The 27,114-nt window shown below is 44.1% G+C and overlaps 1 protein-coding gene across 1 annotated transcript; it reads right to left on the bottom strand.

Moving 5' to 3' along the window:
• Positions 1–18,270: 18,270 nt before the first annotated feature.
• Positions 18,271–26,592, bottom strand: nr1d1 (nuclear receptor subfamily 1, group d, member 1). Its single transcript, XM_060902627.1, has 8 exons — positions 26,269–26,592; positions 23,771–24,088; positions 23,587–23,675; positions 23,348–23,492; positions 22,548–23,263; positions 22,149–22,334; positions 20,152–20,362; positions 18,271–19,985 (listed from the first exon to the last, which is right to left on the bottom strand). The coding sequence occupies exons 1-8, from the start codon at positions 26,300–26,302 to the stop codon at positions 19,789–19,791; spliced, it is 1,896 nt and encodes a 631-aa protein (XP_060758610.1). The 5' UTR covers positions 26,303–26,592; the 3' UTR covers positions 18,271–19,788.
• Positions 26,593–27,114: the final 522 nt, after the last annotated feature.

Here is a 27,114-nt window from a genome sequence, read left to right as displayed (position 1 = left end):
TATTGACACACAATGCTCTTTCTGTGGTAATGCTGAAGAAACAATATCCCACTTATTTTGGGATTGTACATACCGTCATATTTTCTGGGTTGATTTAAATAACTTCATAAATACAAAATTTGACCACTCTTTCAAAATTAAATTTCAATATGTTTTATTTGGTCTTATGAAATCTGAGAAAATAACCATAGACAAAATGTATGTTATCAATCTTCTTTTAATGTTAGCCAAGTTTCATATTCATCTCGCCTCGTCTTCTTCCGCTTATCCGGGGCCAGGTCGCGGAGGCAGCAGTCTGAGCATGGAAGCCCAAACTTCCCTCTCCCCAGACACCTCGGCCAGCTCCTTGGGAAGAACACCGAGGCATTCCCAGGTCAGCCGAGAGACATAGTCAGACCCTCCAGGATTTCGCGATGTTGCGATTTGCAACTTCAACGCAAATTCAACCAATCCCCGCGAATTCAGGGCGGTGTTGCAATTATATCCAATCACCGCAACTTTCCTGCAAATTTGACCAATCATTGGTGTCGTCTTGAGGTGACGTCGACAAACTACCTTCCGCCTTACTTGAAAGTAACTTCCGTGTTTCCGTTCAAGAGAAGCAGCATGTGCGAGTCAGTGTTTATATAGGCTTAAATTCTGTTACTGAAAGTGTGTTATGTTTACAGTGAAGGACTGTGTGCACTTTACATTATTTTTTTACTTAATACAAGAAATTAATGGATGCCAACATTTTTGCCAAAATGGTATTTTATTTTCCATTGTTTAGGCAGCTTCAGCATCATACTGTGAGATTCTGTTCAAATAGTTTTTTTTCTTCTATGAAGCCTGAGCCATTTATTTTATTAGTTTATAATTATTGTTTAATTTAGTCTTCAGGAGAGACTGCCTGCACACAGTACTAGTATTAATAGTTTTTTTTCTTACATGAAAGCTGAGGCATTTATATTATATTTTAAGGTAACTTCATGTTGTGCTGTGAGGTTCTGTGCACTTTAACTTTTGAACCAACAGGTGCATTTGGATAAGTACGGTAAAGCCTATTTTTTTGCATTTTTGTAGTCCTGGTAATCTTTTATATTGGTAAAGTTGTTTATAGGACCATTTCTCAGTGTTTTTGTTTTTTTAATCAATAGTTTTTCAGTAATAACTTAATGTTTAACATATCACTCAATTTTAATCACAAAAAGAGAAAATCGCAACAATTTCTCGGAACTTTCACTTCCTCCCGCAATGTAATCGCAACAAAAACTTAAAAAACACCGCAAATTTCATCACAATTTTTTGGAAACCCCCCCGCAACATCAGACATTTTAGCCCGCAGCAATCACAAAAAAGGCCCGCGAAATCCTGGGGGGACTGCATAGTCCCTCCAGTGTGTTCTGGGTCTTCCCTGGGGCCTCCTCAAAGGGGGACATGCCTGGAACACCTCCCCAGGGAGGCATCCAAAAGAGATGCCTGAGCCACCTCAGCTGATTCCTCTCGATGTGGAGGAGCAGCGGCTCTACTCCGAGCTCCTCCCGAGTGACTGTGCTTCTTACCCTCTCTCTAAGGGAGCGCCCAGCCACCCTGTGAAGGAAACTCATTTCGGCCGCTTGTATCCGCGATCTTGTTCTTTCGGTCATTACCCAAAGCTCATGACCATAGGTGAGAGTCGGAACGTAGATCGACCGGTAAATCGAGAGCGTCGCCTTTTGGCTCAGCTCCTTCTTCACCACGATGGACCGGTAAAGCGACCGCATCACTGCAGAGGCTGCACCGATCTGCCTGTCGATCTCACGCTCCATCCTTCCCTCACTCGTGAACAAGATCCCGAGATACTTAAACTCCTCCACTTGAGGCAGGACTTCTCCACCAACCTGGAGAGGGCAAGCCACCCTTTTCCGGTCGAGAACCATGGCCTCGGACTTGGAGGTGCTGATTCTCATCCCAGCCGCTTCACACTCGACTGCAAACCACCCCAGTGCATGCTGAAGGTCCTGGTTTGAAGAAGCCAACAGGACAACATCATCCGCAAAAAGCAGAGCTGAAATCCTGTGGTTCCCAAACAGGATTCCTTCCGGCCCCTGGCTGCGCCTAGAAGTTCTGTCCATAAAAATTATGAACAGAACCAGTGACAAAAGGCAGACCTGTTCCCAGTCCAACATGCACTGGGAACAGGTCTGACTTACTGCCGGCAATGCAAACCAGACTCCTGCTCCTTTCATACAGGGACCGGACAGCCCTTAGCAAAGAGCCCCGAACCCCATACTCCTGAAGCACCCCCCACAGAACACCATGAGGGACATGGTCGAATGCCTTCTCCAGATCCACAAAGCACATGTGGACTGGTTGGGCAAACTCCTATGAACCCTCGAGCACCCTATGAAGGGTATAGAGCTGGCCCAGTGTTCCATGACCAGGATGAAAACCGCATTGTTCCTCCTGGATCCGAGGTTCGACTTTTGGCCGAATTCTCCTCTCCAGTACCCTGGAGTAAACCTTCCCGGGGAGGCTGAGAAGTGTGATTCCCCTATAATTGGAGCACACTCTCCGGTCCCCTTTCTTAAAAAGAGGGGCCACCACCCCAGTCTGCCACTCCAGAGGCACTGTCCCCGACCGCCACGTGATGTTGCAGAGACATGTCAGCCAAGACAGCCCCACAACATCCAGAGACTTGAGATACTCAGGGCGGATCTCATCCACCCCCGGTGCCTTGCCACCGAGGAGCTTGCTAACCACCTCAGTGACTTCGGCTTGGGTAATGGACGAGTCCATCTCTGAGTCATCAGCCTCCGCTTCCTCAATGGAAGATGTGACGATGGGATTGAGTAGATCCTCGAAGTATTCCTTCCACCGCCCAACAATGTCCCCAGTCGAGGTCAACAGCTCCCCACCTGCACTGTAAACAGTGTTGGCAGAGTACTGCTTCCCCTTCCTGAGGCGCCGGACAGTTTGCCAGAATTTCTTCGAGGCCGACCGATAGTCCTCCTCCATGGCCTCACCGAACTCCTCCCAGTTCTGAGTTTTTGCCTCCGCAACTGCCCAAGCTGTGACACGCCTGGCCTGCCGATACCCATCAGCTGCCTCAGGAGTTCCAGAGGCCAACATGGCCTGATAGGACTCCTTCTTCAGCTTGATGGCATCCCTTACTTCCGGTGTCCTCCACCGGGTTCGGGGATTGCCGCCACGACAGGCACCGGAGACCTTGCGGCCACAGCTCTGAACAGCCGCAGCTACAATGGAGGTAGAGAACATGGTCCACTCAGACTCAATATCCCCTGCCTCCCTTGGAAGCTGGGAGAAGCTCTCCTGGAGGTGGGAGTTAAAGACCTCCCTGACAGAGTGCTCGGCCAGAAGTTCCCAGCAGACCCTCACCATACGTTTGGACAGACCTGGCAGGCCCAAAAGTTTCATATTCCTTGTACAAAATTTCTAAATCAAAGACCAAATGTTATCGTTTTCAAGGCTGTATGTTCATCATATTTGGAAAGCCTAAAACACACTCCACTAACCCCAAAGCTATTAAAACCAGAAAATTTTGTGAACGTTTCTTTTTCCTTCTTATTTTTCTATTCTTGGAATGTAAAGTTATGTGAGGTAACTCTTTTTGTCCTGATATTTTGTAATATGTCTGTATATAGTGATATATACTCTCTCAATAAAAATAAAAAATAAAAGTTGAGTCCACTTTCGTGTATTTTCATTGCCATTCTGCTTGAGTGCAGACGTGCATTCAGGAATTTCCAAAGAAAACCCATGCCTTATTGTTGTGCAGTGAACTGTAACAATGGGGCCAGTTCAGGAGGAAGAAGTTTTTACTGTTTTCCAGAAGAGGAGAGAGTGGATCGTGCGTGTGAAGCGAGAGGGTTGGCATCCGGGTAAATACGCCGCTCTGGGCTCTGACAGTGTTGCCAGATTGGGCGGTTTTGAATTCTACTTTGCGGGAAAAAAATGGCTTGGGCTGGTTGACAAAAATTGGGCGGGTTTGACGTTAGTTCGGCGGGTTTTTATCAGATGTTTATAAATATTTCGCACCAACGTTCTGTGTGAGAATGCAGTCAGAGACACTTATATAGCCTTAAGCTGGGCATACACTGTGCCATTTTTTCAATCGCGGTATTCAGCTGCTGCTCACACTGTACGAGTGAATCGCAGGGGTAAACAGCACGCAGCTTATGATTCCTGTTCTCACACTATACGATCCGATGCTCAGATGCGATGCTCGGATGCGATGCTCAGGATTTCAAACAGGTTTGATTTTCATCCGATCGATCGGGAGAAGGTCGTAAGGTGTTAATCGCTTGTCGTTACCCTACACGATCCGAGACGCACGATTGAGCCAAAACTCGGCCCGATCTCCAAAATGGTTGCACGAGTGAAAATCATGTCAAAATCGGGCCAAAAATCGCACAGTGTATGCCCAGCTTTAGAAGGACTTTGATGCAGCACATTCTATGTACTATCTACGTCCACTAGTCTACATCCAATCCAATCCAATCCAATCCATATTAAACACTTCTGTGACCCAATCAGAGATTGTGGGCATCACACGACACAGAGCATTGGCCTAAATTAATCATTAACAATAAACATTAATCTCATTAAGTATTATTTAAGAAAAAAATGTTGATGTAACTGTAAGACTAATATGAATGTGTGTAATGTAGTGCAGAAACTGAACTCATAAGCTAGTAAATAAGTGACGCAATCCATTCTCCATTTTCTCTTATGTTACATTCAGCCATGCATTGTAGCCTAACTTTTTTTTTAATTGAAGTATATAAAACAGGTACAAATCTAACAAATCCACAAAAATCAGGATAACAGATGAAGAAAATACATGGATGTAGACAAAAATAAATTAAGCAGAATAACTAGGCCTATAAAAATAATAAAACAGGATAAATAAAAAGATAAATAAAAAACAAATAAAAAATAAATAACCTCAGCAATGCAGATGTTAAATATGCATCGTAGCCTGACATGGGCATAGCGGACACGGGTTATGAGGGGGTCATGTCCCCCGCACTTCCCATATTTGTGCCCTCTGTCCCCCACAATTTTTACAGTCATTACAACCACTCAATTCATTTTTAACATGTGGAAACGCGTTTTTCCAAGCTGCCTCTAAACCAGGGGTGTCCAAATTGATCCATAAAGGGCCGTGTGGCTGCAGGTTTTCATTCCAGCCATGCAGCAGCACACCTCATTTGGCTTATTCAATCAACTGACACACCCACCCTTTAATCAAGGGTGGGTGTGGCTGCAAGTATTTGACTGTGTCAGTTGATTGAATGAGCCAAATCAGGTGTGCTGCTGCATGGCTGGAATGAAAACCTGCAGCCACACGGCCCTTTATGGATCCGTTTGGGCACCCCTGCTCTAAACGCATCATGAGCAGGCAGAGCTAAGGTGGCAAACAAACACCTCTGTCGTGTGTGATTAGAGACGCTTTAGAAAATATTATGTGAGTATCTTTGGTGTGATTCAGATCTGGGCACTAGCGCTTCTGTATGTTCAGCAAACCAGCCAAGAGGCTAAAGACTTTAGACAGTTTTTTCCAAACAAACCGTGTAAGTTGAGTAATGCTGTTGAATGTAGATAATGTTTAGCTAAAAGATGACAAATAGATGTTAATTTAGTTAGTTAAGCTAGCTAGCTAACTTAGAGGTGGTAGTAACTAGTTACATTTACTTGAGTAACTTTTTGGATAAATTGTACTCTTAAGAGTTGTTTTGTTGCAAAATACATTTTACTTTTACTTGAGTAATATTATTCTAAAGTAACAATACTCTTACTTGAGTAATGTTAATATTTTGGCTACTCTAAGATTACTCACTTCTGGGTAGAAAATAAGAATATAAATGTATTTGTGTTCCTTTGACTGTTATTTTTGTAAAGATTTAATTTATTTTTGTGGTAGTTAAAGTTTAAAGTACATGAATTTGCTGATTATTATTACTGTATTCCTAATTCTATTTCAAAATGTTGCTTTCCACATATTTTTTAATCTTTATTGCCACAATAGAAAGAGCAGGGTGAGAGAGGAGACGGTGGACCAGAGGCCAACAGGGATGATTATGCAGGGTCACAAGTGAGAAGAGAATATAACTAGCTATGTCACTACTACTATTCTTAATTCTATTTATAAATTTTACTTTATAGATTTATAGATGGCGGCACGGTGGTGTAGTGGTTAGCGCTGTCGCCTCACAGCAAGAAGGTCCGGGTTCGAGCCCCGTGGCCGGCAAGGGCCTTTCTGTGCGGAGTTTGCATGTTCTCCCCATGGCCGCGTGGGTTTCCTCCGGGTGCTCTGGTTTCCCCCACAGTCCAAAGACATGCAGGTTAGGTTAACTGGTGACTCTAAATTGACCGTAGGTGTGAATGGTTGTCTGTGTCTATGTGTCAGCCCTGTGATGACCTGGCGACTTGTCCAGGGTGTACCCCGCCTTTCGCCCGTAGTCAGCTGGGATAGGCTCCAGCTTGCCTGCGACCCTGTAGAAGGATAAAGCGGCTAGAGATAATGAGATGAGATTTATAGATTTTGATAGTATATCATTTTAAAGAACTAAAGTCGGTTCCCTGGTGCTGTGCTGTTTGTGGTTATGTGGTTCTTTAGCTGCTAAGGAGAGGTGCAATTGAATGTGAGAGGATGATAAATCACTCAATAGACCTCTGAACAATTTGTCCCCCTCACTTCTAAAATTGAGGCAGCACGGTGGTGTAGTGGTTAGCACTGTCGCCTCACAGCAAGAAGGCCCGGGTTTGAGCCCCGTGGCCAGCGAGGGCCTTTCTGTGTGGAGTTTGCATGTTCTCCCCGTGTCCACGTGGGTTTCCTCCAGGTGCTCCGGTTTCCCCAACAGTCCAAAGACATGCAGGTTAGGTTAACTGGTGACTGTAAATTGACCGTAGGTGTGAGTGTGAATGGTTGTCTGTGTCTATGTGTCAGCCCTGTGATGACCTGGCGACTTGTCCAGGGTGTACCCCGCCTTTCGCCCGTAGTCAGCTGGGATAGGCTCCAGCTTGCCTGCGACCCTGTAGAACAGGATAAAGCGGCTAGAGATAATGAGATGAGACTTCTAAAATGATGGCTATGCCCCTGTAGCCTGACATAGCCTACATAATATTATTCGTGTGCGTCACCTACTGGTGCATGTAAGATTCAGAACACAGCAGATGATTGCAAAGTTATAATTTGATTCAACCATACGTAGCCTAGTACCAGACAGCAGATTTTTCACCTCCACCACTGACGGTCTGATGTTGCCATTTAGAAGTTGTTTGCATTGTTGTTCGATTTATAAATAGTATACTGGTCTTTAGCTGCATATTTTTACTTTACAAGATAGGCATCAAGTACATTTTACATTTTGGGCGGTTTTTGAACATATTTTGGGCTGGAAAACGTCAGCAGTATCTGGCAACACTGGGCTCCGATCACTTCAAGGAGGTTCATTTTTGAAGAATCCCCATCTGTTGGAGAGTTTAGGTGTCAGTGTTGGACAGAGAAGCTCAAACCTGACGCTGTTCCAACAAAATTCGAGCACAAAAGCAAGCAGTCAAAGAAGAAACGGACCAGCAATGCTCAAGCAAAAAGGAGAAGATTGGAGATAAAAACATTTTTACCTTTGCTTGCAATTTTTCAAGTAAAGAATCCTGAGGGATCCTGTGCAATCATTGTGGAAATGAGACAAAAGGGATAGTTTGTCATGGCTACCTGCCAGCATGCTAACATGCTACTGACTAACATGATAAATGTCTGAACGCAAGTGTTCCTGATGAAGTGGCCACTAAGCTGAAGTTAATTTCTCATCTCATCTCATTATCTCTAGCCGCTTTATCCTTCTACAGGGTCGCAGGCAAGCTGGAGCCTATCCCAGCTGACTACGGGCGAAAGGCGGGGTACACCCTGGACAAGTCGCCAGGTCATCACAGGGCTGACACATAGACACAGACAACCATTCACACTCACATTCACACCTACGCTCAATTTAGAGTCACCAGTTAACCTAACCTGCATGCCTTTGGACTGTGGGGGAAACCGGAGCACCCGGAGGAAACCCACGCGGACACGGGGAGAACATGCAAACTCCACACAGAAAGGCCCTCGCCGGCCATGGGGCTCGAACCCAGGACCTTCTTGCTGTGAGGCGACAGCGCTAACCACTACACCACCGTGCCGCCCCTGAAGTTAATTTGTCACCGCTAAAATGATACCTGCGGGCATGCTAAATGTATGTGCGTGTTTATACAGACACACATGTTCCTAATAATGTGGCATTAAGTTGAAGTTGATTAGTCACAGCGAACATACTAACTGCTAACATGCTCAATGTGCATGGTTTTACACAAGTGTTCCTAATAAAGTGGCCACTAAGTTGATTTGCAATGGCTACCTGCTAACATGCTGTTGACTAACATGATTAATGTTTGTGTGTATGTTTAGAGTAGGCTATAAATGGTATAATGCTTGTATTAATATTAGCAATATAAACGAATCCACGTTCTATTATAGGGACTCTGTGCGCATCAGTGCGCATCAGTGGGTAACCCCATTAAATGTCCTGGTATATGTTATTATTGAATTGTTGAAAATTAGCCCTGTATGTTTCTCTCCAGCAAAAAAAAAGTATATTTAGAAAGTGGTTAAATAAATGAACCTCCTAAACGTGTGCTCAGTTTGCAAGTAAACACAGAGCTGCTCCCGGTCTGTTTGGCTTAAATGACGTCATGACAATTGCCCCCTGGCGGTGAAAGTGCGCATAAGTGAGATGTAAACAAACCTTCGGAAATTGGGCAAAACAGTAGCCTGGCAAGCCAGACTAAATGTGAATATTTAGTCTGCCCTCGATCCGTAGACATTTCCGAAGGGGGTAGGAGGAACAAACCGCTGTCTTTCAAACTGTCTCTGTGTGTATAGGCCAACGCTCTGACCAATCAGCGCAACAGTGACTGTGATGTAGTCAGAGCGACAGAAAGCAGTGGGGGAGACCTTGAAATAAATAATTTTTCAAAATGCGTATTAATTAATAAACAGGTTCTAGATATTAAGAAGTTTGGAGATAATGACCACAAGTTTGGAGTCTGTACCACATACTTAACATACACTCTTATTTTTTTCAAGTGTTTTTCAAGGGTTTGCTTAAACTGTTTTTGAGAGTTTTTATTTAGTGGTGTTTGGTGAAATAACTTCCCTTAAATTTAAAATAACGGGAAAATAAGAAACAATCAAAAAGTAATGTTTCAAAGCTGTTTATTAATTCTTTGTACTGCACAAACTAGCCCCATTCTTTTGGCTACGAGCAGAGCTAGCTGGTAGATCAGACTTTTGCCATAGCCGGTCGGCAAAACAGCGAAAACGTCCTTCTTGAAAAGGAATGAGCGGAGAGCCTCTCCCTGCTCATGTTTCAACGAAAACTCCAAGTCTAATTCTTCTAAAACTGATTCCAAAGCGGAGTCAAACGCGCGCTGTTCACTAGCAGTAGCCATCTTTCCTGCTGTGCTTTTTCCAGCGTCGCGCAGCTTTGTCGTCACTCCTGCAAAAGCCCGCCCAAAGAATCCAAACAAAAACCTTGCGTTGTGATTGGCGGGCACGATTTGATGCCCGGGGTGTTTTTGTTTATATGGTGCGAGGCTAGACCCATTCGCTAGGCAAAAATATTTTTGGCCGCTAGGCGGGTGGGTCTAGTTTACTAGGCTAGCAAAACAGTATATTTTAAGCATTTTATTCAATTTTAGGGTGCAGATTAGACACCAGGAAGATTGAATTCGCTTTTTGGGTCATTCTTCTAGACAATAAAGTTGATATTCTACATTTCACCTATGACCTTTAAACACAATATTTCACAGCCCGGCCGGAAAATCCCTTTTTCGGGGGTGGGCAGAGAAATTTTATGAATATTCATGAGCAAAGTGCCACCTGATTGGCCAGTGAAGGCTTTTTGTTTCACCGTGTTGTTTTCCGAGGAAACGATTTTGTTTAGCTCCTAACCCGGTTCGAGTACTATAATTAACCCATGATAAAGAAAAGCACCACAGAATTTACTACGATTAATTTCAAATGCTTATAATCTCATTTTAAGTCAGACTTAGGATGAGGATCTGAATAGGGATTCATTTTCATAATATATTTCAAAAACATATTACACCAAACTTTTTAATTAGTCTGATCTTTTTTTTTACTTTGACATAGTTATTAACACACCAAAGATAAATGCATCATACATAATAATAATAATTATTAATAATAATAATAATAATAATAAACTTTATTTGCCAGGTATGTGAACACACAAGGAATTTGACTTCGGTTTCACTTAGCTCTCTTAGTACAAACAGATAAAAAGCATAGAAAAAAACAAAAAGCTATGTACATGTAGAAGGGTGTATGTATAGACAGCATAGTGCAAGGATGAATTAGTAAATATAAATATACAGTGTGCACAGAATGACGGTATGAGCGTGTAGATATTTCACAGTTGATGTTACTGATATTTGAGTCCGGTTTTAGCTGTTCACCACAGAGACAGCCTGAGGGAAAAAACTGTTCTTGTGTCTGGTTGTTTTTGCGTACAGTGTTCTGTAGCGTCTCCCAGAGGGGAGAAGTTTAAACAGTTTGTGACCAGGGTGTGATGGGTCTGCAGAGATGTTACCTGCCTGTTTCCTGACTCTGGACAGGTACAGGTCTTGGATGGAGGGTAGGCTGACACCAATAATTTTCTCTGCAGACCTTATTGTCCGTTGCAGTCTGTTCTTGTCCTGTTTGGTGACCGATCTAAACCAAATAGTGATGGAAGAGCAGAGAACAGACTGAATGATGGCAGTGTAGAATTGTCAGTGCTCCTTAGACAGGTTGAGCTTCCTGAGCTGGCACAGAAAGTACAACCTCTGCTGGGCCTTTTTGATGATGGTGACTGTGTTGGTCTCCCACTTCAGGTCCTGGGAGATTGTGGAACCCAGAAACCTGAAGTTTTCAACAGCAGTCACAATGTTGTTGGTGATGGGCGGCAGGGGGGGGGGGTCCTCCTAAAGTCCACTGTCATCTCCACAGTTTTGAGCGTGTTCAGCTCCAGATTGTTCTGACCGCACCAACAGACCAGCCATTCAACCTCCCGTCTGTATGCAGACTCGTCACCGTCTCAGATGAGACCGATGACCGTTGTGTCATCTGCAAATTTCAGGAGTTTAACAGACGGGTCTCTTGAGGTGCAGTCGTTGGTGTAAAGGGAGAAGAGCAGTGGGGAGAGTACACACCCCTGGGGGGCACCAGTGCTGATAGTCCAGGTGCTGGATGTGATGCTCCCCAGCCTCACCTGCTGCTTCCTGTCAGTCAGGAAGTTTTAATCCACTGACAGGTGGAGGAGGGCACAGTGAGCTGGGTGAGCCTGGTGTGAAGGATATCTGGAACGATAGTGTTGAACGCCGACCTGAAGTCCACGAACAGGATCCTGGCATACGTCCCTGCAGAGTCAAGGTGTTGCAGGATGTAGTGCAGTCCCATATTGATTGCATCATCCGCTGACCTGTTTGCCCGGTAGGCAAACTGCAGGGGGTCCAGCAGGGGGTCTGTGATGTCCTTCAGGTGTGACAACACCAGTCTCTCAAAGGACTTCATGACTACAGATGTGAGGGCTACAGGCCTGTAGTCATTCAGTCCTGTGATGGTGGTTTTCTTGGGAACCGAGATTATTGTGGAGCGTTTGAAGCATGAGGGGGCTTCACACAGCTCCAGGGATCTATTGAAGATCTGGGTGAAGATGGGGGCCAGCTGATCAGCACAGACCTTCAGACAGGAGGGTGACATACCGTCTGGGCCGGGTGCCTTCCTGATCTTTTTTCTGCAAAAAAGCTGACAAACATCCTCTTCACAGATCTTGAGTGCTGGTGTGGGGTCAAGGCCAATTTACAGTGGTGTTTGAAAGATTGTGAACCCTTTAGAATTTTCTATATTTCTGCATAAATATGACCTAAAACATCATCAGATTTTCAAACAAGTCCTAAAAGTAGATAAAGAGAACCCAGTTAAACAAATGAGAAAAAAATATTATACTTGGTCATTTATTTATTGAGGAAAATGATCCAATATTACATATGTGAGTGGCAAAAGTATGTGAACCTCTAGGATTAGCAGTTAATTTGAAGGTGAAATTAGAGTCAGGTGTTTTCAATCAATGGAATGATAATCAGGTGTGAGTGGGCACCCTGTTTTATTTAAAGAACAGGGATCTAGCAAAGTCTGATCTTCACAACACATGTTTGTGGTAGTGTATCATGGCATGAACAAAGGAGATTTCTGAGGACCTCAGAAAAAGCGTTGTTGATGCTCATCAGGCTGGAAAAGGTTACAAAACCATCTCTAAAAAGAGTTTGGACTCCACCAATCCACAGTCAGACAGATTGTGTACAAATGGAGGAAATTCAAGACCATCATTACCCTCCCCAGGAGTGGTCGACCAACAAAGATCACTCCAAGAGCAAGGCGTGGAATAGTCAGCAAGGTCACAAAGGACCCCAGGGTAACTTCTAAGCAACTGAAGGCCTCTCTCACATTGGCTAATGTTAATGTTCATGAGTCCACCATCAGGAGAACACTGAGCAACAATGGTGTGCATGGCAGGGTTGCAAGGAGAAAGCCACTGCTCTCCAAAAAGAACATTGCTGCTCATCTGCAGTTTGCTAAAGATCACGTGGACAAGCCAGAAGGCGATTGGAAAAATGTTTTGTGGACAGATGAGACCAAAATACAACTTTTTGGTTTAAATTAGAAGGGTTATGTTTGGAGAAAGGAAAACACTGCATTCCAGCATAAGAACCTTATCCCATCTGTGAAACATGGTGGTGGTAGTATCATGGTTTGGGCCTGTTTTGCTGCATCTGGGCCAGGACGGCTTGCCATCATTGATGGAACAATGAATTCTGAATTATACCAGCGAATTCTAAAGGAAAATGTCAGGACATCTGTCCATGAACTGAATCTCAAGAGAAGGTGGGTCATGCAACAAGACAACGACCCTAAGCACACAAGTTGTTCTACCAAAGAATGGTTAAAGAAGAATAAAGTTAATGTTTTGGAATGGCCAAGTCAAAGTCCTGACCTTAATCCAATGGAAATGTTGTGGAAGGACCTGAAGTGAGCAGTTCATGTGAGGAAACCACCAACATCCCAGAGTTGAAGCTGTTCTGTACGGAGGAACGGGCTAAAATTCCTCCAAGCCGGTGTGCAGGACTGATCAACAGTTACCACAAACGTTTAGTTGCAGTTATTGCTGCACAAGGGGGTCACACCAGATACTGAAAGCAAAGGTTCACATACTTTTGCCACTCACAGATATGTAATATTGGATCATTTTCCTCAATAAATAAATGACCAAGTATAATATTTTTCTCTCATTTGTTAAACTGGGTTCTCTTTATCTACTTTTAGGACTTGTGTGAAAATCTGATGTTTTAGGTCCTATTTATGCAGAAATATAGAAAATTCTAAAGGGTTCACGAACTTTCAAGCACCACTGTATGCTGACAACCCAGTCCTCGGAGATGGCGTCGCAGATGGCGTCTGCGTAGCCCCCCGACCTTCGCAGACACTCTGCGCGCACCTCCCAAAAATTGTGACCACCGCAGAAGCCTCGCAGACAAGAAGGCTCTGATTGGTCCACTCTACATCCGCTGTACACGCACTTCCGCTTCCTTACTTTCCCGGTTTGTTTTGTTTTCACGACCGCCATTTTTAAAAACACGAGCAAAGATGGAGCAGCACGAAGAGCAGTTGATCGAGGAAGTGAGGAAGTACGTACATCTATACGACTCCAGTTCTAGTCATTATAAGTAACCGGAGGATAAACACTCCACTAACCACACCCACCAACTACTCCTAGCGACTTCGCGCCCCCTTGCGTTGTGGCGGTGAATAACATCGTGCACGCCTATTACTCCCCGCTCAACGATAAATTACAACTGTCTGCGAAAAGCTATCTGCGAAAGCCTTGTCGCAAGAGCATGCAGAGGCCCTCAGAGGCGAGAGGAGGCAGAATAGCAGGGAGTGTAAATGAGTCCTTAATGTCTGAGGGGGGAGAGGTGTGAAAGTGTCAAATCTGCAGTAAAACACATTCAACTCGTCAGCCAGTTGATGGTTCATTGCAGCGTTGGGGGATGGTCTCCTGTAGTTGGTGATGTTCTTCAGGCCTCTCCAAACTGACGCCGGATCGTTGGCTGAAAGGCTGTTTTTGATCCTCTCAGCGTAGCTCCTCTTAGCTGCTTTCACCTCTTTCGTCAGTGTGTTTCTGGCCTGTTTGTACAGGACTCTGTCCCCACTTCTGTAGGCCTCCTCCTTGGCCTGGAGAAGCTGCCTGAGTTTTGCAGTGAACCAGGGTTTGTTGTTGTTGTATGTGCGGAAGGTCTTGGTGGGCACACACATCCTCACAAAAACTGATATGTCACAGTATCAGTCAGTTCATGCAGGTCTGAAGCTGCAGCCTCAAAAACACTCCAATCAGTGCAGTCAAAGCAGGCTTGTAGTTCCACTTTGGCCTCATCGGACCATCTCCTCACTGTCTTTACCACAGGCTTAGCAGCTTTCAGCTTCTGCCTGTAGGTCGGGATAAGATGAACAATGTAGTGATCAGATAGTCCCAAGGCTACACGGGGGACAGAGTGGTACGAGTCCTTTAAAACAGTGTGACAATGGTCCAGAGTGTTAGGTGGTGTTTACATTAGACCGTATCAGCGGATCATCAGATTAACGTTTTTAAAACGATTCGCGTGCACACAGCAACGCCAATACACGATTCGCGTGCACACAGCAACGCCAATACACGGATACGCTAATCACATGACTAATTAGACGGCACGTCACATGATCCCAGTGCATATCGGGCATGCGCAAGTCACTCACCACTTGCAAGTGGAAGGATGGCAAGTGAACACCTTCTCCAGCAGATAAACACACCTGGCTGTGATGTTCATGTTCTCACTGAGTTTAAGCGCTTGAAGGAGGTAAATAAGTTGAAATGTGTAAATAAACCTCAGTGCGGCTCAGCGCTTCCTCCTGCGCTCCAAATCACTCTGCCCTGAACAGCGAGTGCCCTCTGGAGGGTGTGCACTCTGGCCCTGCGCAGCTCACAGAGCGCGCGAGTGAAGCGCACGAGCAGTGATTCGGGACTGAGCCGCTGTGTGTGTGATCCCAACGCCAGCGAATCAGGAAGGTGGATGTCACAGTGACGTTGTCCAATGATGACGTCAGCTAGAGCTCAGCACAGCGTATCCTCGTTCCTCAATGTTTACACAGCACCGGATCAGATACGTAATGGATTGAATACGTGGGCCCTGGTGGATTCAAGTTGTTCCGCCTGTGGAGTTATTTCCCGGCATTTTAATGTGAACGGACAGTGCATCCGCGACGAAAACAAGACGGATACGGTCTAATGTAAACACCACCTTAGTGTCCCTGATGGGACACTTAATGTGCTGTTTATATTTTGGCAGTTCGTGGCTGAGGTTTGCTCTGTTAAAGTCCCCCAAAACAATGAGCAAAGAGCCCGGGTGTTTTTTCTCCACGTTGTTTATCTGGTCAGCCAGGTGTTGTAACGCCTCAGTAACACAAACCTGAGGGGGGACGTAGACTCCAACCAGAATAAACGAGGAAAACTCTCGCGGCGCATAAAACGGTTTGCAGTTTATGAATAATGTCTCCAGATGAGGACTGCATGATTTGTTTAGAACTGTAACATCAGTACACCAACCTTCATTAATGTAAAAGAAGACTCCGCCTCCCCTCGTTTTCCCCGTGAGCTCCGTTTCGCGGTCCGCTCGGTGCAGGTGAAATCCAGGCAGGTGGAGAGAAGTGTCCGGGATGTGCTCACCGAGCCAGGTTTCAGTGAAGCACAAGGCAGCAGATCTGTTAAAATCCGTGTTGATTGTGTTGAGGAGCAGCAGTTCGTCCATCTTGTTGGCCAGAGAGTGGACGTTAGCCAGGTGAATAGATGGGAGCGCAGTGCGAAACCCCTGCTGCCTCAGCCTGATGAGCGCGCCGGCTCGCTTCCCCCGGTGTCTCCGGCGTCCTTGGCGGAGACCATAGAGAGCTGCTGCTCCTCCAACAAGTAGCTCTGGAAAACTTTCCGGATCAATGATAGATAGATAGATAGATAGATAGATAGATAGATAGATAGATAGGGGAATTATATACACATTCATTTATTTATTTTCTCGACATGAGTGTTTTACTGAGAAATACACCACTTGTATTTTTCATATGCGCTACATCCGGGACATGGAGAACCAAAACCATGACATAAATCTCTACATGTCACTTGAGGAGGAAAATTGATGAATTTAAGGAAACTGATAAATTCTCATCTCATTATCTCTAGCCGCTTTATCCTATTCTACAGGGTCGCAGGCAAGCTGGAGCCTATCCCAGCTGACTACGGGCGAAAGGCGGGGTACACCCTGGACAAGTCGCCAGGTCATCACCGGGCTGACACATAGGCCAAGTTTACATTAGACCATATCTGTCTCGTTTTCTTCGCGGATGCACTGTCCGTTTACATTAAAACGCCTGGAAACGCCGGGAAACGGGAATCCGCCAGGGTCCACGTATTCAATCCAGATCGTGTCTGGTCCGGTGCTGTGTAAACATTAAGAATACGCAGATACACAGATACGCTGTGCTGAGCTCTAGCTGGCGTCGTCATTGGACAACATCACTGTGACATCCACCTTCCTGATTTGCTGGCGTTGGTCATGTGACGCGACTGCTGAAAAACGGCGCGGACTTCCGCCTTGTATCACCTTTCATTAAAGAGTATAAAAGTATGAAAATACTGATGCAAATACTGCCCATTGTGTAGTTATGATTGTCTTTAGGCTTGCCATCCTTCCACTTGCAAGTGGTAAGTGACGCGCATACCCGATATGCACTGGGATCACACACACAGCGGCTCAGTCCCGAATCACTGCTCGTGCACTTCACTCGCGCGCTCTGTGAGCTGCGCAGGGCCGGAGTGTGCACCCTCCAGAGGGCACTCGCTGTTCAGGGCGGAGTGATTTGGAGCGCAGGATGCCTGCGGAGCCGAGCATATCTGTGTATTGGCATTGCTGTGTGCACGCTAATCGTTTTAAAAACGTTAATCTGATGATCCGCTCTAATGTAAACCCCACCATAGACACAGACAACCATTCACACTCACGGTCAATTTAGAGTCACCAGTTAACCTAATCTGCATGTCTTTAGACTGTGGGGGAAACCGGAGCACCCGGAGGAAACCCACATGGGCAACATGCAAACTCCACACAGAAAGGCCCTTGCCGGCTACGGGACTCGAACCCGCACCTTCTTGCTGTGAGGCGGCAGTGCTAACCACTACACCACCGTGCCACCCAACTGATAAATTGTTTTGATAAATATGGGTACTTTTTGTTTGTGACTGTGTCAATATAATAAAAATGAATAAATCACCCAGACCCATTTGTGGACCCAGTTGTTTTTAGTAATTTTGATGAAAAGAGTTAACTTTGTAAAAATGTAATAACACTACGTACAGTCAGAAAACAAAGTACATTCTTGTACCTTTAGGTATACAATGGCTTGTCATGGAGGTAGTACCCTCTAAGGTACTTATTTGTGTCATTTATATACTGATTGGGAACATATATGTACCTTTTTGACCCTAAAAAGGTACACATAGTTACCTTGAAGTCCAATAATTAGCCCTAGCAGGTACATTAGTGGAGATTGTACCTAGGGGGACAGAAATGGACTCCTACTGTACCCCTATTTCTGACAGTGTAACATCTTGGTTTCGTTCCTGGGTAGTAAGCCTTTTTTCCTAATTGCTTTTCCGTAAAAGTATAGAAAATGGCTATTATTACCCTCAAGCTTTGCTTTTGTGACCAGAACAGTGGTATTTTGAAATTGGCTTGCTTTCATTGAGAAAAGAAGTGAATTTGTGTCTTTTTGTTACCACAAATTCAGAAAAAAGTTAAATATCAAAACATGCTGCCTTTTATTATTCTGTAACTTTATGTGAACAAAGACTCAAATTTTCCTGCTTTCTCAGTGAAAATGGATAAATTTCAAAATTCCAATGTCCTGCTAACAAAAGCAAAGTTTGAAGGGATTAATAGCCATTTTCTATACTTCAGAGGCAGAAGCAATGAGAAAATAACACTTACTACCCAAGAACAAAACTTGTTATACAGTGTCATCAAAGAAGACAAAACACACAGACATGTTTAAGAGTAAGTCTTTATGCTGTAAATGACATCTGACTACACTTGACATCTTATACTTTTATATCATAACTTTTCATTACACTGTACAAAAAATATATTTATGCATAGAATATATACATTTTAGAACATTTCAAGTAAATACAGATTCATATGTACACATTTTTACAAAATGGCAGAGACTTAACAGAGGTGGTATGCAATCCCTCACATGAATTGTTTTTCATTTGCATTCCTGATCTGGTCCATTTTTTTTTTTAAAGTGGGATGTGATGTGTATTGTAGCCTATTTAAGGAACCAACTTCAGACTGTTCTATCCTCCTTCATCCCAGCTCTCTTATGATTCCCACAGACTGGACTCCAATAGACTGGAGGTCCAAGATTGTTTGAAGCTTTGGCTCCATTTATCCCTTGCATTAATGAGGATCAGTCATGTTACCTCCAGGGATCCAGTGTCTGGCTCTCACCATTATCAGATGTTAGGTAGGTGTAAACAGTCTATACAGTGTATTTGCATCAGGTTGGTATTGGGAAGAGAAGTAACATGATGCATCATATTATTAAAATAGAAAAAAAGAACCTGGGTGTAAGTAGGGACTGTACAATCTAATCATCTAACCCTTCCTCCTGTATGTATATAAACATCAGGGATAAATGCGAGAGTCAGACTGAATACAGATTGCATGTTAATTCCTTCATCTCCAATAACTGCTTTATCCTTGTCATGGTTACAGTGGATCGGGAGCTCATCCTGGGAATGCTGGGCATGAGTCAGGAATACACCCTGGATAGGACTCCAGTCCATCTCAGGGCACCATGTGTACACACATTCACACCTAGGTGAAATTTGGAAGAATCAAATAACCTACCGGCATGTTTTTAGGAGGTCGGAGGAAACCCACGAACCCAGAGAAAACCCATATGGACATTGGAAGAATATGCAAAACTCCACACAGACAGTAAATTGAGCTCTGAATTGAACCAGGGACACTGGAGCTGTGATGTGGCAATACTACCAGTCGATTTCATGTTAATGCAAGGTGTAAATTGGGCCTTTGAGTCCATGTCCTTCAGTTTAAGAATTAAAAACATCAAGGTCATTGGTTACAGTACCTGAATTATAAATTATTTGCACATATTATACACTTTGACCAGGGCAACCATGGCCTAAAGGTTAGAGAAGTAGCTTTGGGCCCAAAAGGTGGCTCGATTCCCTGGACCGGCAGGAAAAATCCATGGCTGAAGTGCCCTTGAGCAAGGCAGCTAACCCCCAACTGCTCTCCAGGCTGGGTATATGTGTGTGCTCATTGTACATCGCTCTGGATAAGAGTGTCTGCTAAGTGCCTGTAATGTAATGCAGAGAAACTTAAAAAAAAAATTAGTCATGTCACCGTTCCAATGCACTTAGTGCTTGTGTGTCCCTTCAAATCTGTAATCATCGTTCAAGTCTTTGAGCACCATCAGAGCCAAGTATATGCTGGTGGAACAGCAATGGTAAATTTGTAAAGCCTTCAATTATACCCTCCAGTACCCACTCCTATAGACTCAGCTGGCTTGTAGTAACAGCTGCCAAAGCCTTCTTATGCATCAATGCGGAAGGAGAGAAGCTTCTCAGAGTGCATGTTGTTAAGTGTGCGCAGATCTGGCAGTTTGAGCAGCAGCTTGGTGAAACGAGAGACATCACCAGGGGTGCTCTTGCTGACCAATGCACGAAGGGCTTTAATCAGGCTGTCCTGGAGCATCTCCACCGACTTTACATTTTCTATACCAGAGCGATCTGAACAATGAGAGAATAAATTATTTGCACATATTATACACCATTGCTGCCACTTTGACATTTATACTACTCATCTATTAAATTAATGACATAAAAAGCATGATTTTATATCTTGATTGTTCATTTACAAGAAGGTGACCTACATGAAAGCCAGGAAAATGCTAACCTGTAGAAACCAGCACTACAGCAGTAAAAAGACCCAGCTCCTGTGCAGACAGCTCAAGTGCACTGAGTTTCTCACTGAAGTCAAACATGGTGCCCAACAGAGCTCCCATTCCCATGCTCTTCAAAGCTTCCAGGCTGTAGGTAGTGCCAGAAATAAATGTGACAGTCTTCTCCTTGACATTAAACAAGGATGCAAAACGTACCATCAGCACCTATGAAAGAACCAGGGAGAGAATCAGACCAAGGTTAGTGAATGCTAAGGGTGGAGAATAGTATGTATATCAAAATGAACACTATCATTGCTGTATGCCTAGCAATTCATCATGTCACCAAACAACAAATTATCAAAAAAGTAATTATGTTTGTAATCCTCTTAATGACTCGCATGATAACTGATATTAATCACACCTTGTACGTGTCAGGGCTAATATTAAATAGCCTTTCCTAGATAAAGATGCAGATCTGGACTTCACAGCATAGACCTTATGTAGTCATGTATATACAGTCTATGGTTCATGGACATTAAATTGTATAAACTGCTGCCTTGCCCCTCTAATGTGATCACTCAGGTTTGTTGACCATGAACTGGAGGGATGACTGTTTCAGGGTGCATTCATTACAAATTTATGACAAATAAAACTTAACTGAGCGTTGGGTTCCCTAACACTGGGAGACCTTTCATACTATTCCTGCATGAGTGTGAAAGTTTCACATTATAAGTGTGATGGGAACAGCAAAGCTAACCCAACACAAGGATCAGCAAAGATGTGAATTCTTTCTCAATAAACCTGGATTGTGTGGCTTTTGAACACAATATAAAAAGAGGCTGGAAAACTAGCTAGCACTACGTGAGGTATCAAACGTTGCCACTGAAATACCATGTATTTCCAATCTGGTATGATAATGTAACAAATCTCCCAAGAAAGATTTGGAGGTGGAAAATTTCCCAAAGACAAAATTTGAAATAATTAGCCTAGATGCTCCCTTCTGTCTTCCAACTTGAAGTCTGAACCTGACTCTCTTTCGATCAGCCGGGGGCGATGGAGGCCATCGCTCCATCCTTCAGAACAGCATTCCCCCATCCCTTAATTCTGTACCCATGTTGACCCATGTTCAACTGCTGTTCACATGGAACCCTTCTCCACTTCAGCCTTCAAAGCTCTCATTTGAATATTTGCTACTACCACTAAGATCTGCACCTGTGGCGGCTCCACCCAGGCCCGTGCCCGAGGCTTCCGCACCACCGCAGCGGCCCTCCTACTCGTCACAGCTTAGGCCTGCCTCGTGTGTGTGTGTGTGTGTGGGTGGGGTGGGGGTGCTAGCGATGGCTGGGTATGGGCCCAATGCTCCGGCGCCATCCATTTTCAGAGCTAGTTGATTTGGCAGGTGAGTTGTTACACACTCCTTAGCAGATTTCAATTTCCATGGCCTCTGTCCTGCTGTCTATATCAACCAATACCTTTTATGGGGTCTGATGAGCATTGGCATCGGGTGCCTTAATCTGGCATTCAGTTCATCCCACAGCACCAGTTCTCCTTATCAAAAGTGGCCCACTGGGCACTTGCATTCCATGTCCAGCTCCAAGCCAGCAAGCCAGGCTTCTTACCCATTTAAAGTTTGAGAATAGTTTGGGATCGTTTCGGCCCCAAGGCCTCTAATCATTAGCTTTACTGGATAAAACTTCAAAGCTTTTGAGCGCCAGCTATCCTGAGGAAAACTCTGGAGGGAACCAGCTACTGACTCAAATAACCCTACTAAACATAGTAGATCATCTAGTTAAGCTAAGGACCTGACAAATCGCACAACTTATCTGACACTCCTCTAAACAATGAATCTTGAACGCATGAAATTTTCATATCATGGATTATTTTATCTCATCTCTGTATGTTTTGCTTCAATATAGTACTTGTGAATTTCTTCTTCTAATGTATATTTTCTTCTTATAATACAAGACAAGTTTGTTTCATTATTTAAATTAACACATGGTCAAGAGCCTACCTCAAAGGTGCCTGCTTTCAGCAAGGTGATCTGATCATTTTGGGATAGAGCGCTGAAACCTGGGATATGCTTGGCAAACTCCACCACCTCACGCACAGCTGGTGTGAAGCTCAGGGAGAAATCTTCCCAAATCTCTTGTGGTGTCTTGTTAGGATCTGCCTGAGGATGCATGTTCATTGGACAAGCCTGGAAAATGTAAAAATGGTTTAGGAAATGCTTTAGTTTATATCGGATTACATAGTTTTTGTGTACTAGTGAGAAGGTTGGTCCTGTTCACAATTAGTATCTCATTATTTATTATCATTAAACAGTTTGGTCATCACCAATGCTGCGGTCTATTGGTCTATAAAGTGTCCCAGATGTATCCTTTTTAATCAGACCAGATAACTGCAGACTCACCAACAGAATGTCCTTGCGGTTCTTCCATGGGCAGTTTTGCACCAGGATATTGTTGCTGTTCCCTTTACCCTGCTGAGCCCCATACCAGCAGCTGTTGGGGATTTGTTGCAAATTGTTTTGTTGTGGCAGCTTCTGATCCTGCTGGTTGGAGACTGGTGAGAACTGAAAGTGTTGTTTGTTATCAGGCTTGAAGCCATTGCACTGTAGAGCTGCATTAGATTGATATATGGAATTGTGGCTATTCATATTGTAGCCGCCAGAAGCAAAGCAATTACGGTTGTGGCTATCCAGATCAACCCTATTTTGGGGCTGAAGTGATGCACTTAGCTTATCGTGAGCATAGACAAAGGTCTCACGATGTGCTCTGGTAATGGCGGTGATGGTGCTATCCAGGCCAGGACTAGGGCACAGTGGTGGGGAGGTGGCAACCCGAGGAGGGCTCTGAGCAGTTTGAGCAGAAGGCGATGCTGGAGCTGGTGGAGAAGGGGAAGGAGCTACAGGCACAGCAGAAGGCTGGGGTTGAGAAGTCACTGTCAGACCTGGGCAGGGAGATGAGGACGATGAGGATGAAGATGAAGAGAATGAGGTGCTGGTTTTGAGAGAAGCCAGTTGGAATTCATTCTGCAGCTGATTGTTCACCATGTTATTCATGGCGCTTTGCATCTCAGCTAGCATGCGCTGTTTTTCACGTTTCGGGATGCGACCAAAACGGACAGCTGTAATTGTAAGAAAATAGAAATGTTATTTGGGGTTGAGTTTTTACTTTTAGCAGAAGGAAATATATTGTCAGTACAACTCACCATCACGAGACATGCCAACAGACAAACACTTCTTGAATCGGCACTGCTGACACCGATTGCGGTTAATCCTCATAATAGTACAGGTTTCGTTCTTCAGGCACTTTTTGTACTGAATGTTCTGCTGGATGCTCCGACGGAAGAACCCCTACCAAAGGTGAAAAGAAAAACACCGCTGTTTTTGAATCTGAATGTAGTCTTCCAAGTGGCATGTCACAATTTAACAATAATAATATGTTTACCTTACAGCCTTCACAAGCATGGACACCATAATGAAAGCCTGATGCCACATCTCCACAGACTTTGCAGAGTAGCACCATTCCATTTAGCTCTTTTATATACCAAAAAAAAAAAAACCAGAATGATATCAGTCACAATCATGAATGCATCAAGTGTGGTGCTGAACAAAAAGGCTATTTTACTCACTTGTAAGAGTAGCAACTGGTTTGTTTGGTGAGTTGTATGTGACATTGCTTTCATCAACCCCCCTTGGGGATCCTCCTGAACTTGATGAGTTCCCATCTTCACCATATGCTGAACTGCTGGAGCTACTGCTGGAGCTACTGCTGCTAGTGTACATGCGTGAAGAATCATGGGAACCATTAGGTGAAGGTGGGAAAGATGACCCAAAGCATGGCTGAGTCAGTGATTGCATACTGCTGTTGGAATTCTCGCTATACATAGATACTGGGCTGGTGCGGTTAGGAGAACCTCCACATGATCCGATGTAAGAGATTACTCCTCCTAGTGAATGGAAGAGAGGGAAATACTTTTCAGGATTATGGTAACAATTTGCTTCTGCGTGTCTACTAAAAACGGAAGAAGGCTGAGGATACAAAATAACTGTGCAGTCATATCATGTTATATAAGGGTTATGCTTGTGATTGTAGCTGGGACAATATTCAGCCACGTGGTCGAGCTTGTGTGTCATGCTGTAGACTCATTCCAAGCTGTGATTAAGATTCAGATCTTCATCTGTCATAAAATTGTTTAAGCACGATCATGATAGCATACTGTAAGTCAGCTTACTCTTAACAGAATACAAACAAGACAGTGAAGTCTTATCGATACATTGATTCCCAAATGCTTTCTTCTCCCACCAGTTTTATTTTATTTGTGAAGTCAGGTAAATCCTAGTGAACAGCAAATTTTCCCTGTTCACACTTTCTTTCCCGAATGACAAGTTCTACCTCCATCTCTCCACTCCACACCCATTCTTCATCAATCTTTATTATTTATGTTAGTATTTACTTATTTTAGTGTTTGCTTTTGCGTTGGATTTTTCTAACCTCATTAAAACCTGTTTAACCAGGACATGACAGTGAGACAGCATTGAGTCTGTCAAGTTCTGTTCCTCCAAACATGAAAGAGGCCAAATGGCTCCTAAGATTATATAACCATTGTGTAATCGAACAAGAAGTGTCAGAGTCACTGTGTCAGGTGGAACACAACAGTAACACGTGCAGGCGCATGTGCCAGCCCAAATCCACGCTTCTCTCTTGTCTCTTAATTTTTATAGCATAGTTATGCTATGGTGGCTGAAGTAATAACAACATCATAAATAACAGAACTGCTAAATAACAAAACCCTGATGCAGCGACACTAGGAAAACCCCATGACTGAAACGCGCATGCGTGTAATGTGCCTCGCGCGTCATCCGAGCACGCCGCCGTGCCACGTGCGCCGACACGCGGCTTCTCAACGAGACCGGCTCTTTTAATGAGGATCCGCTTTCCAGATGGGAGCCCTGAGTACCGTCATTCTAAATGTTCACTTTTACATAGCTTGTAAATAAAATAAAACAGCTTGTCAAATAAACGTTCTAATCAAAGGAAATGTATCTTTTTTTCGATATCGAATAAATTCTATTTATAAAATCGTATCTCCGACATTCACATAACCTATATTAAATATAATTTGTATTATTGGTTTAATAGCCTACGTGGATGTTATGAAATAAACGTTCTAATCAAAGGAAATTTATCTTTTTTCGATATCGAATAAATTCTATTTATAAAATCGTATCTGTAGTCTTATGTTAACAAAAAAAAAACATAATTTCGCCTATATAAAGCGTGGCATGTTTCCAGTTTCAGGATATTCTGAAATAGCTATCTTCCTCAGTATGTTATCTATGTATCCATGTCAACAGAAGGTGGAGGAGAAAAAACTGTTACGTTTTCTTGGATTGCTTCCATGCCCTACTTTGAAAACTACAGTAGGTTATGAGATGCAGCCCGCATCAGATCCCCGTGCTCAGGCTTGGCAGTCTTGGAACTATCCAATCCGAACGCGCGCATGGCTCACGTGGCTCACATGGCTACGTCACAATGGGCCTGGCTCAGGCGGGGAGATTATGTAATGAGCGCAAGCGCGCCAATGGTCGAAGGAGGAGAGGTGGATTGAAAACAAAGCGCACATGGCTCTCCATGTGAACATGCCTTGGACACGCGACACTGCCCGCACCGCAAGGATGGCCGTACACCTGACTTTTCTGTCTTGACCTATTTCCCCAAACACGAGAATACTGTCTTCCACGAGAACACGTGATGTCCTATTTACGGCTTTTTCAGGGCTAATATCCAGTAACCAATAAGATGAATAATGTGTAGGATATATATTCCCGTAGTTTCCCCTAATTTTTCAAGGTGTACTGAATATATTAGGGCTCAGGAGAAATTAGCTGATGTTACATCGTATCATATATCATATCATAATCACTGTTTATGCTCTTCATGTAAACATTAGTAAACACTGAAATCATGGCTCACAATATAGGTAATAAGTACACATCCCACCGTCTAGAATATGATTATTTAACACATCTAATGAACAAATGTCTAGCAGTAATCAAAAGCTCAAACGAATCTAAAACACAATAATAAATAGGAATATTTATGCTTTACGCTTGCAGTATTTCTTACCAGTGTTGTTGTTCGAGTCCATCGTCGTAGTCATTCTGTGCTCCAGTCATACAGGTGTCGAAATGAAAACTAAAATCTAAGACAGACTATAATCTTGAAATGCAAACCTTACAAGAATATAATACGGATGATAAGGGGAAAGACGCACTGTTGGTTGTTTCAGCCGACAGAATTTTCCAGTCAGCTCGCCAGACTACAGGTAGAGAAGGTGTTGAGACGCACTGACGTGCCGGTTTGTTGTCTGAGCGCAACTGAAAGCATGTGAGACTCCAGTGCGCGTTGTCACTCCATCGCAGTGTGTCGCTATGAAGCGCTCCGTCAGGACGCCAGGGCTTTTTGTTTTGGTTTGGTTTGGTTTTTTTTAACTGAGGCTTGGTGCAGCTGAGAGCGCAGGAGGCGCTTCCCTGAACCTGCACGAGGCGTGAAATGTGTCCATGTGACCCGCTGAAGAGCCTCGTGGCCCAGTGACATACTTTCACAGCACTTAACAAAAGTCCTTTGAGTTTCAGCTAAGGGATTTTTTTACTTCTTGGATATACTGCATATCCCAAACCCTAGGCGGCACGGTGGTGTAGTGGTTAGCGCTGTCGCCTCACAGCAAGAAGGTCCGGGTTCGAGCCCCGTGGCCGGCGAGGGCCTTTCTGTGTGGAGTTTGCATGTTCTCCCCGTGTCCGCGTGGGTTTCCTCAGGGTGCTCCGGTTTCCCCCACAGTCCAAAGACATGCAGGTTAGGTTAACTGGTGACTCTAAATTGACCGTAGGTGTGAGTAGTTGTCTGTGTCTATGTGTCAGCCCTGTGATGACCTGGCGACTTGTCCAGGGTGTACCCCGCCCTTCACCCGTAGTC

Source organism: Neoarius graeffei, chromosome 20 (assembly GCF_027579695.1).
Source record: "Neoarius graeffei isolate fNeoGra1 chromosome 20, fNeoGra1.pri, whole genome shotgun sequence".
NCBI lineage: Eukaryota > Metazoa > Chordata > Actinopteri > Siluriformes > Ariidae > Neoarius > Neoarius graeffei.
The sequence above is the reverse complement of the archived record's forward strand: the minus strand, read 5'-3'. Positions and strand labels throughout refer to the sequence as shown.

Excerpts from the sequence above, each read along its gene's own strand:
- nr1d1 (XM_060902627.1), bottom strand. The coding sequence starts at position 26,302 with ATGACTACGACGATGGACTCGAACAACAACACTG. Across the intron at positions 23,493-23,586 it reads ATGCTTGTGAAGGCTGTAAG|GGGTTCTTCCGTCGGAGCAT; the intron begins GTAAACATATTA and ends CACCTTTGGTAG. Across the intron at positions 20,363-22,148 it reads TGAAAGCAGGCACCTTTGAG|GTGCTGATGGTACGTTTTGC; the intron begins GTAGGCTCTTGA and ends GTTCTTTCATAG.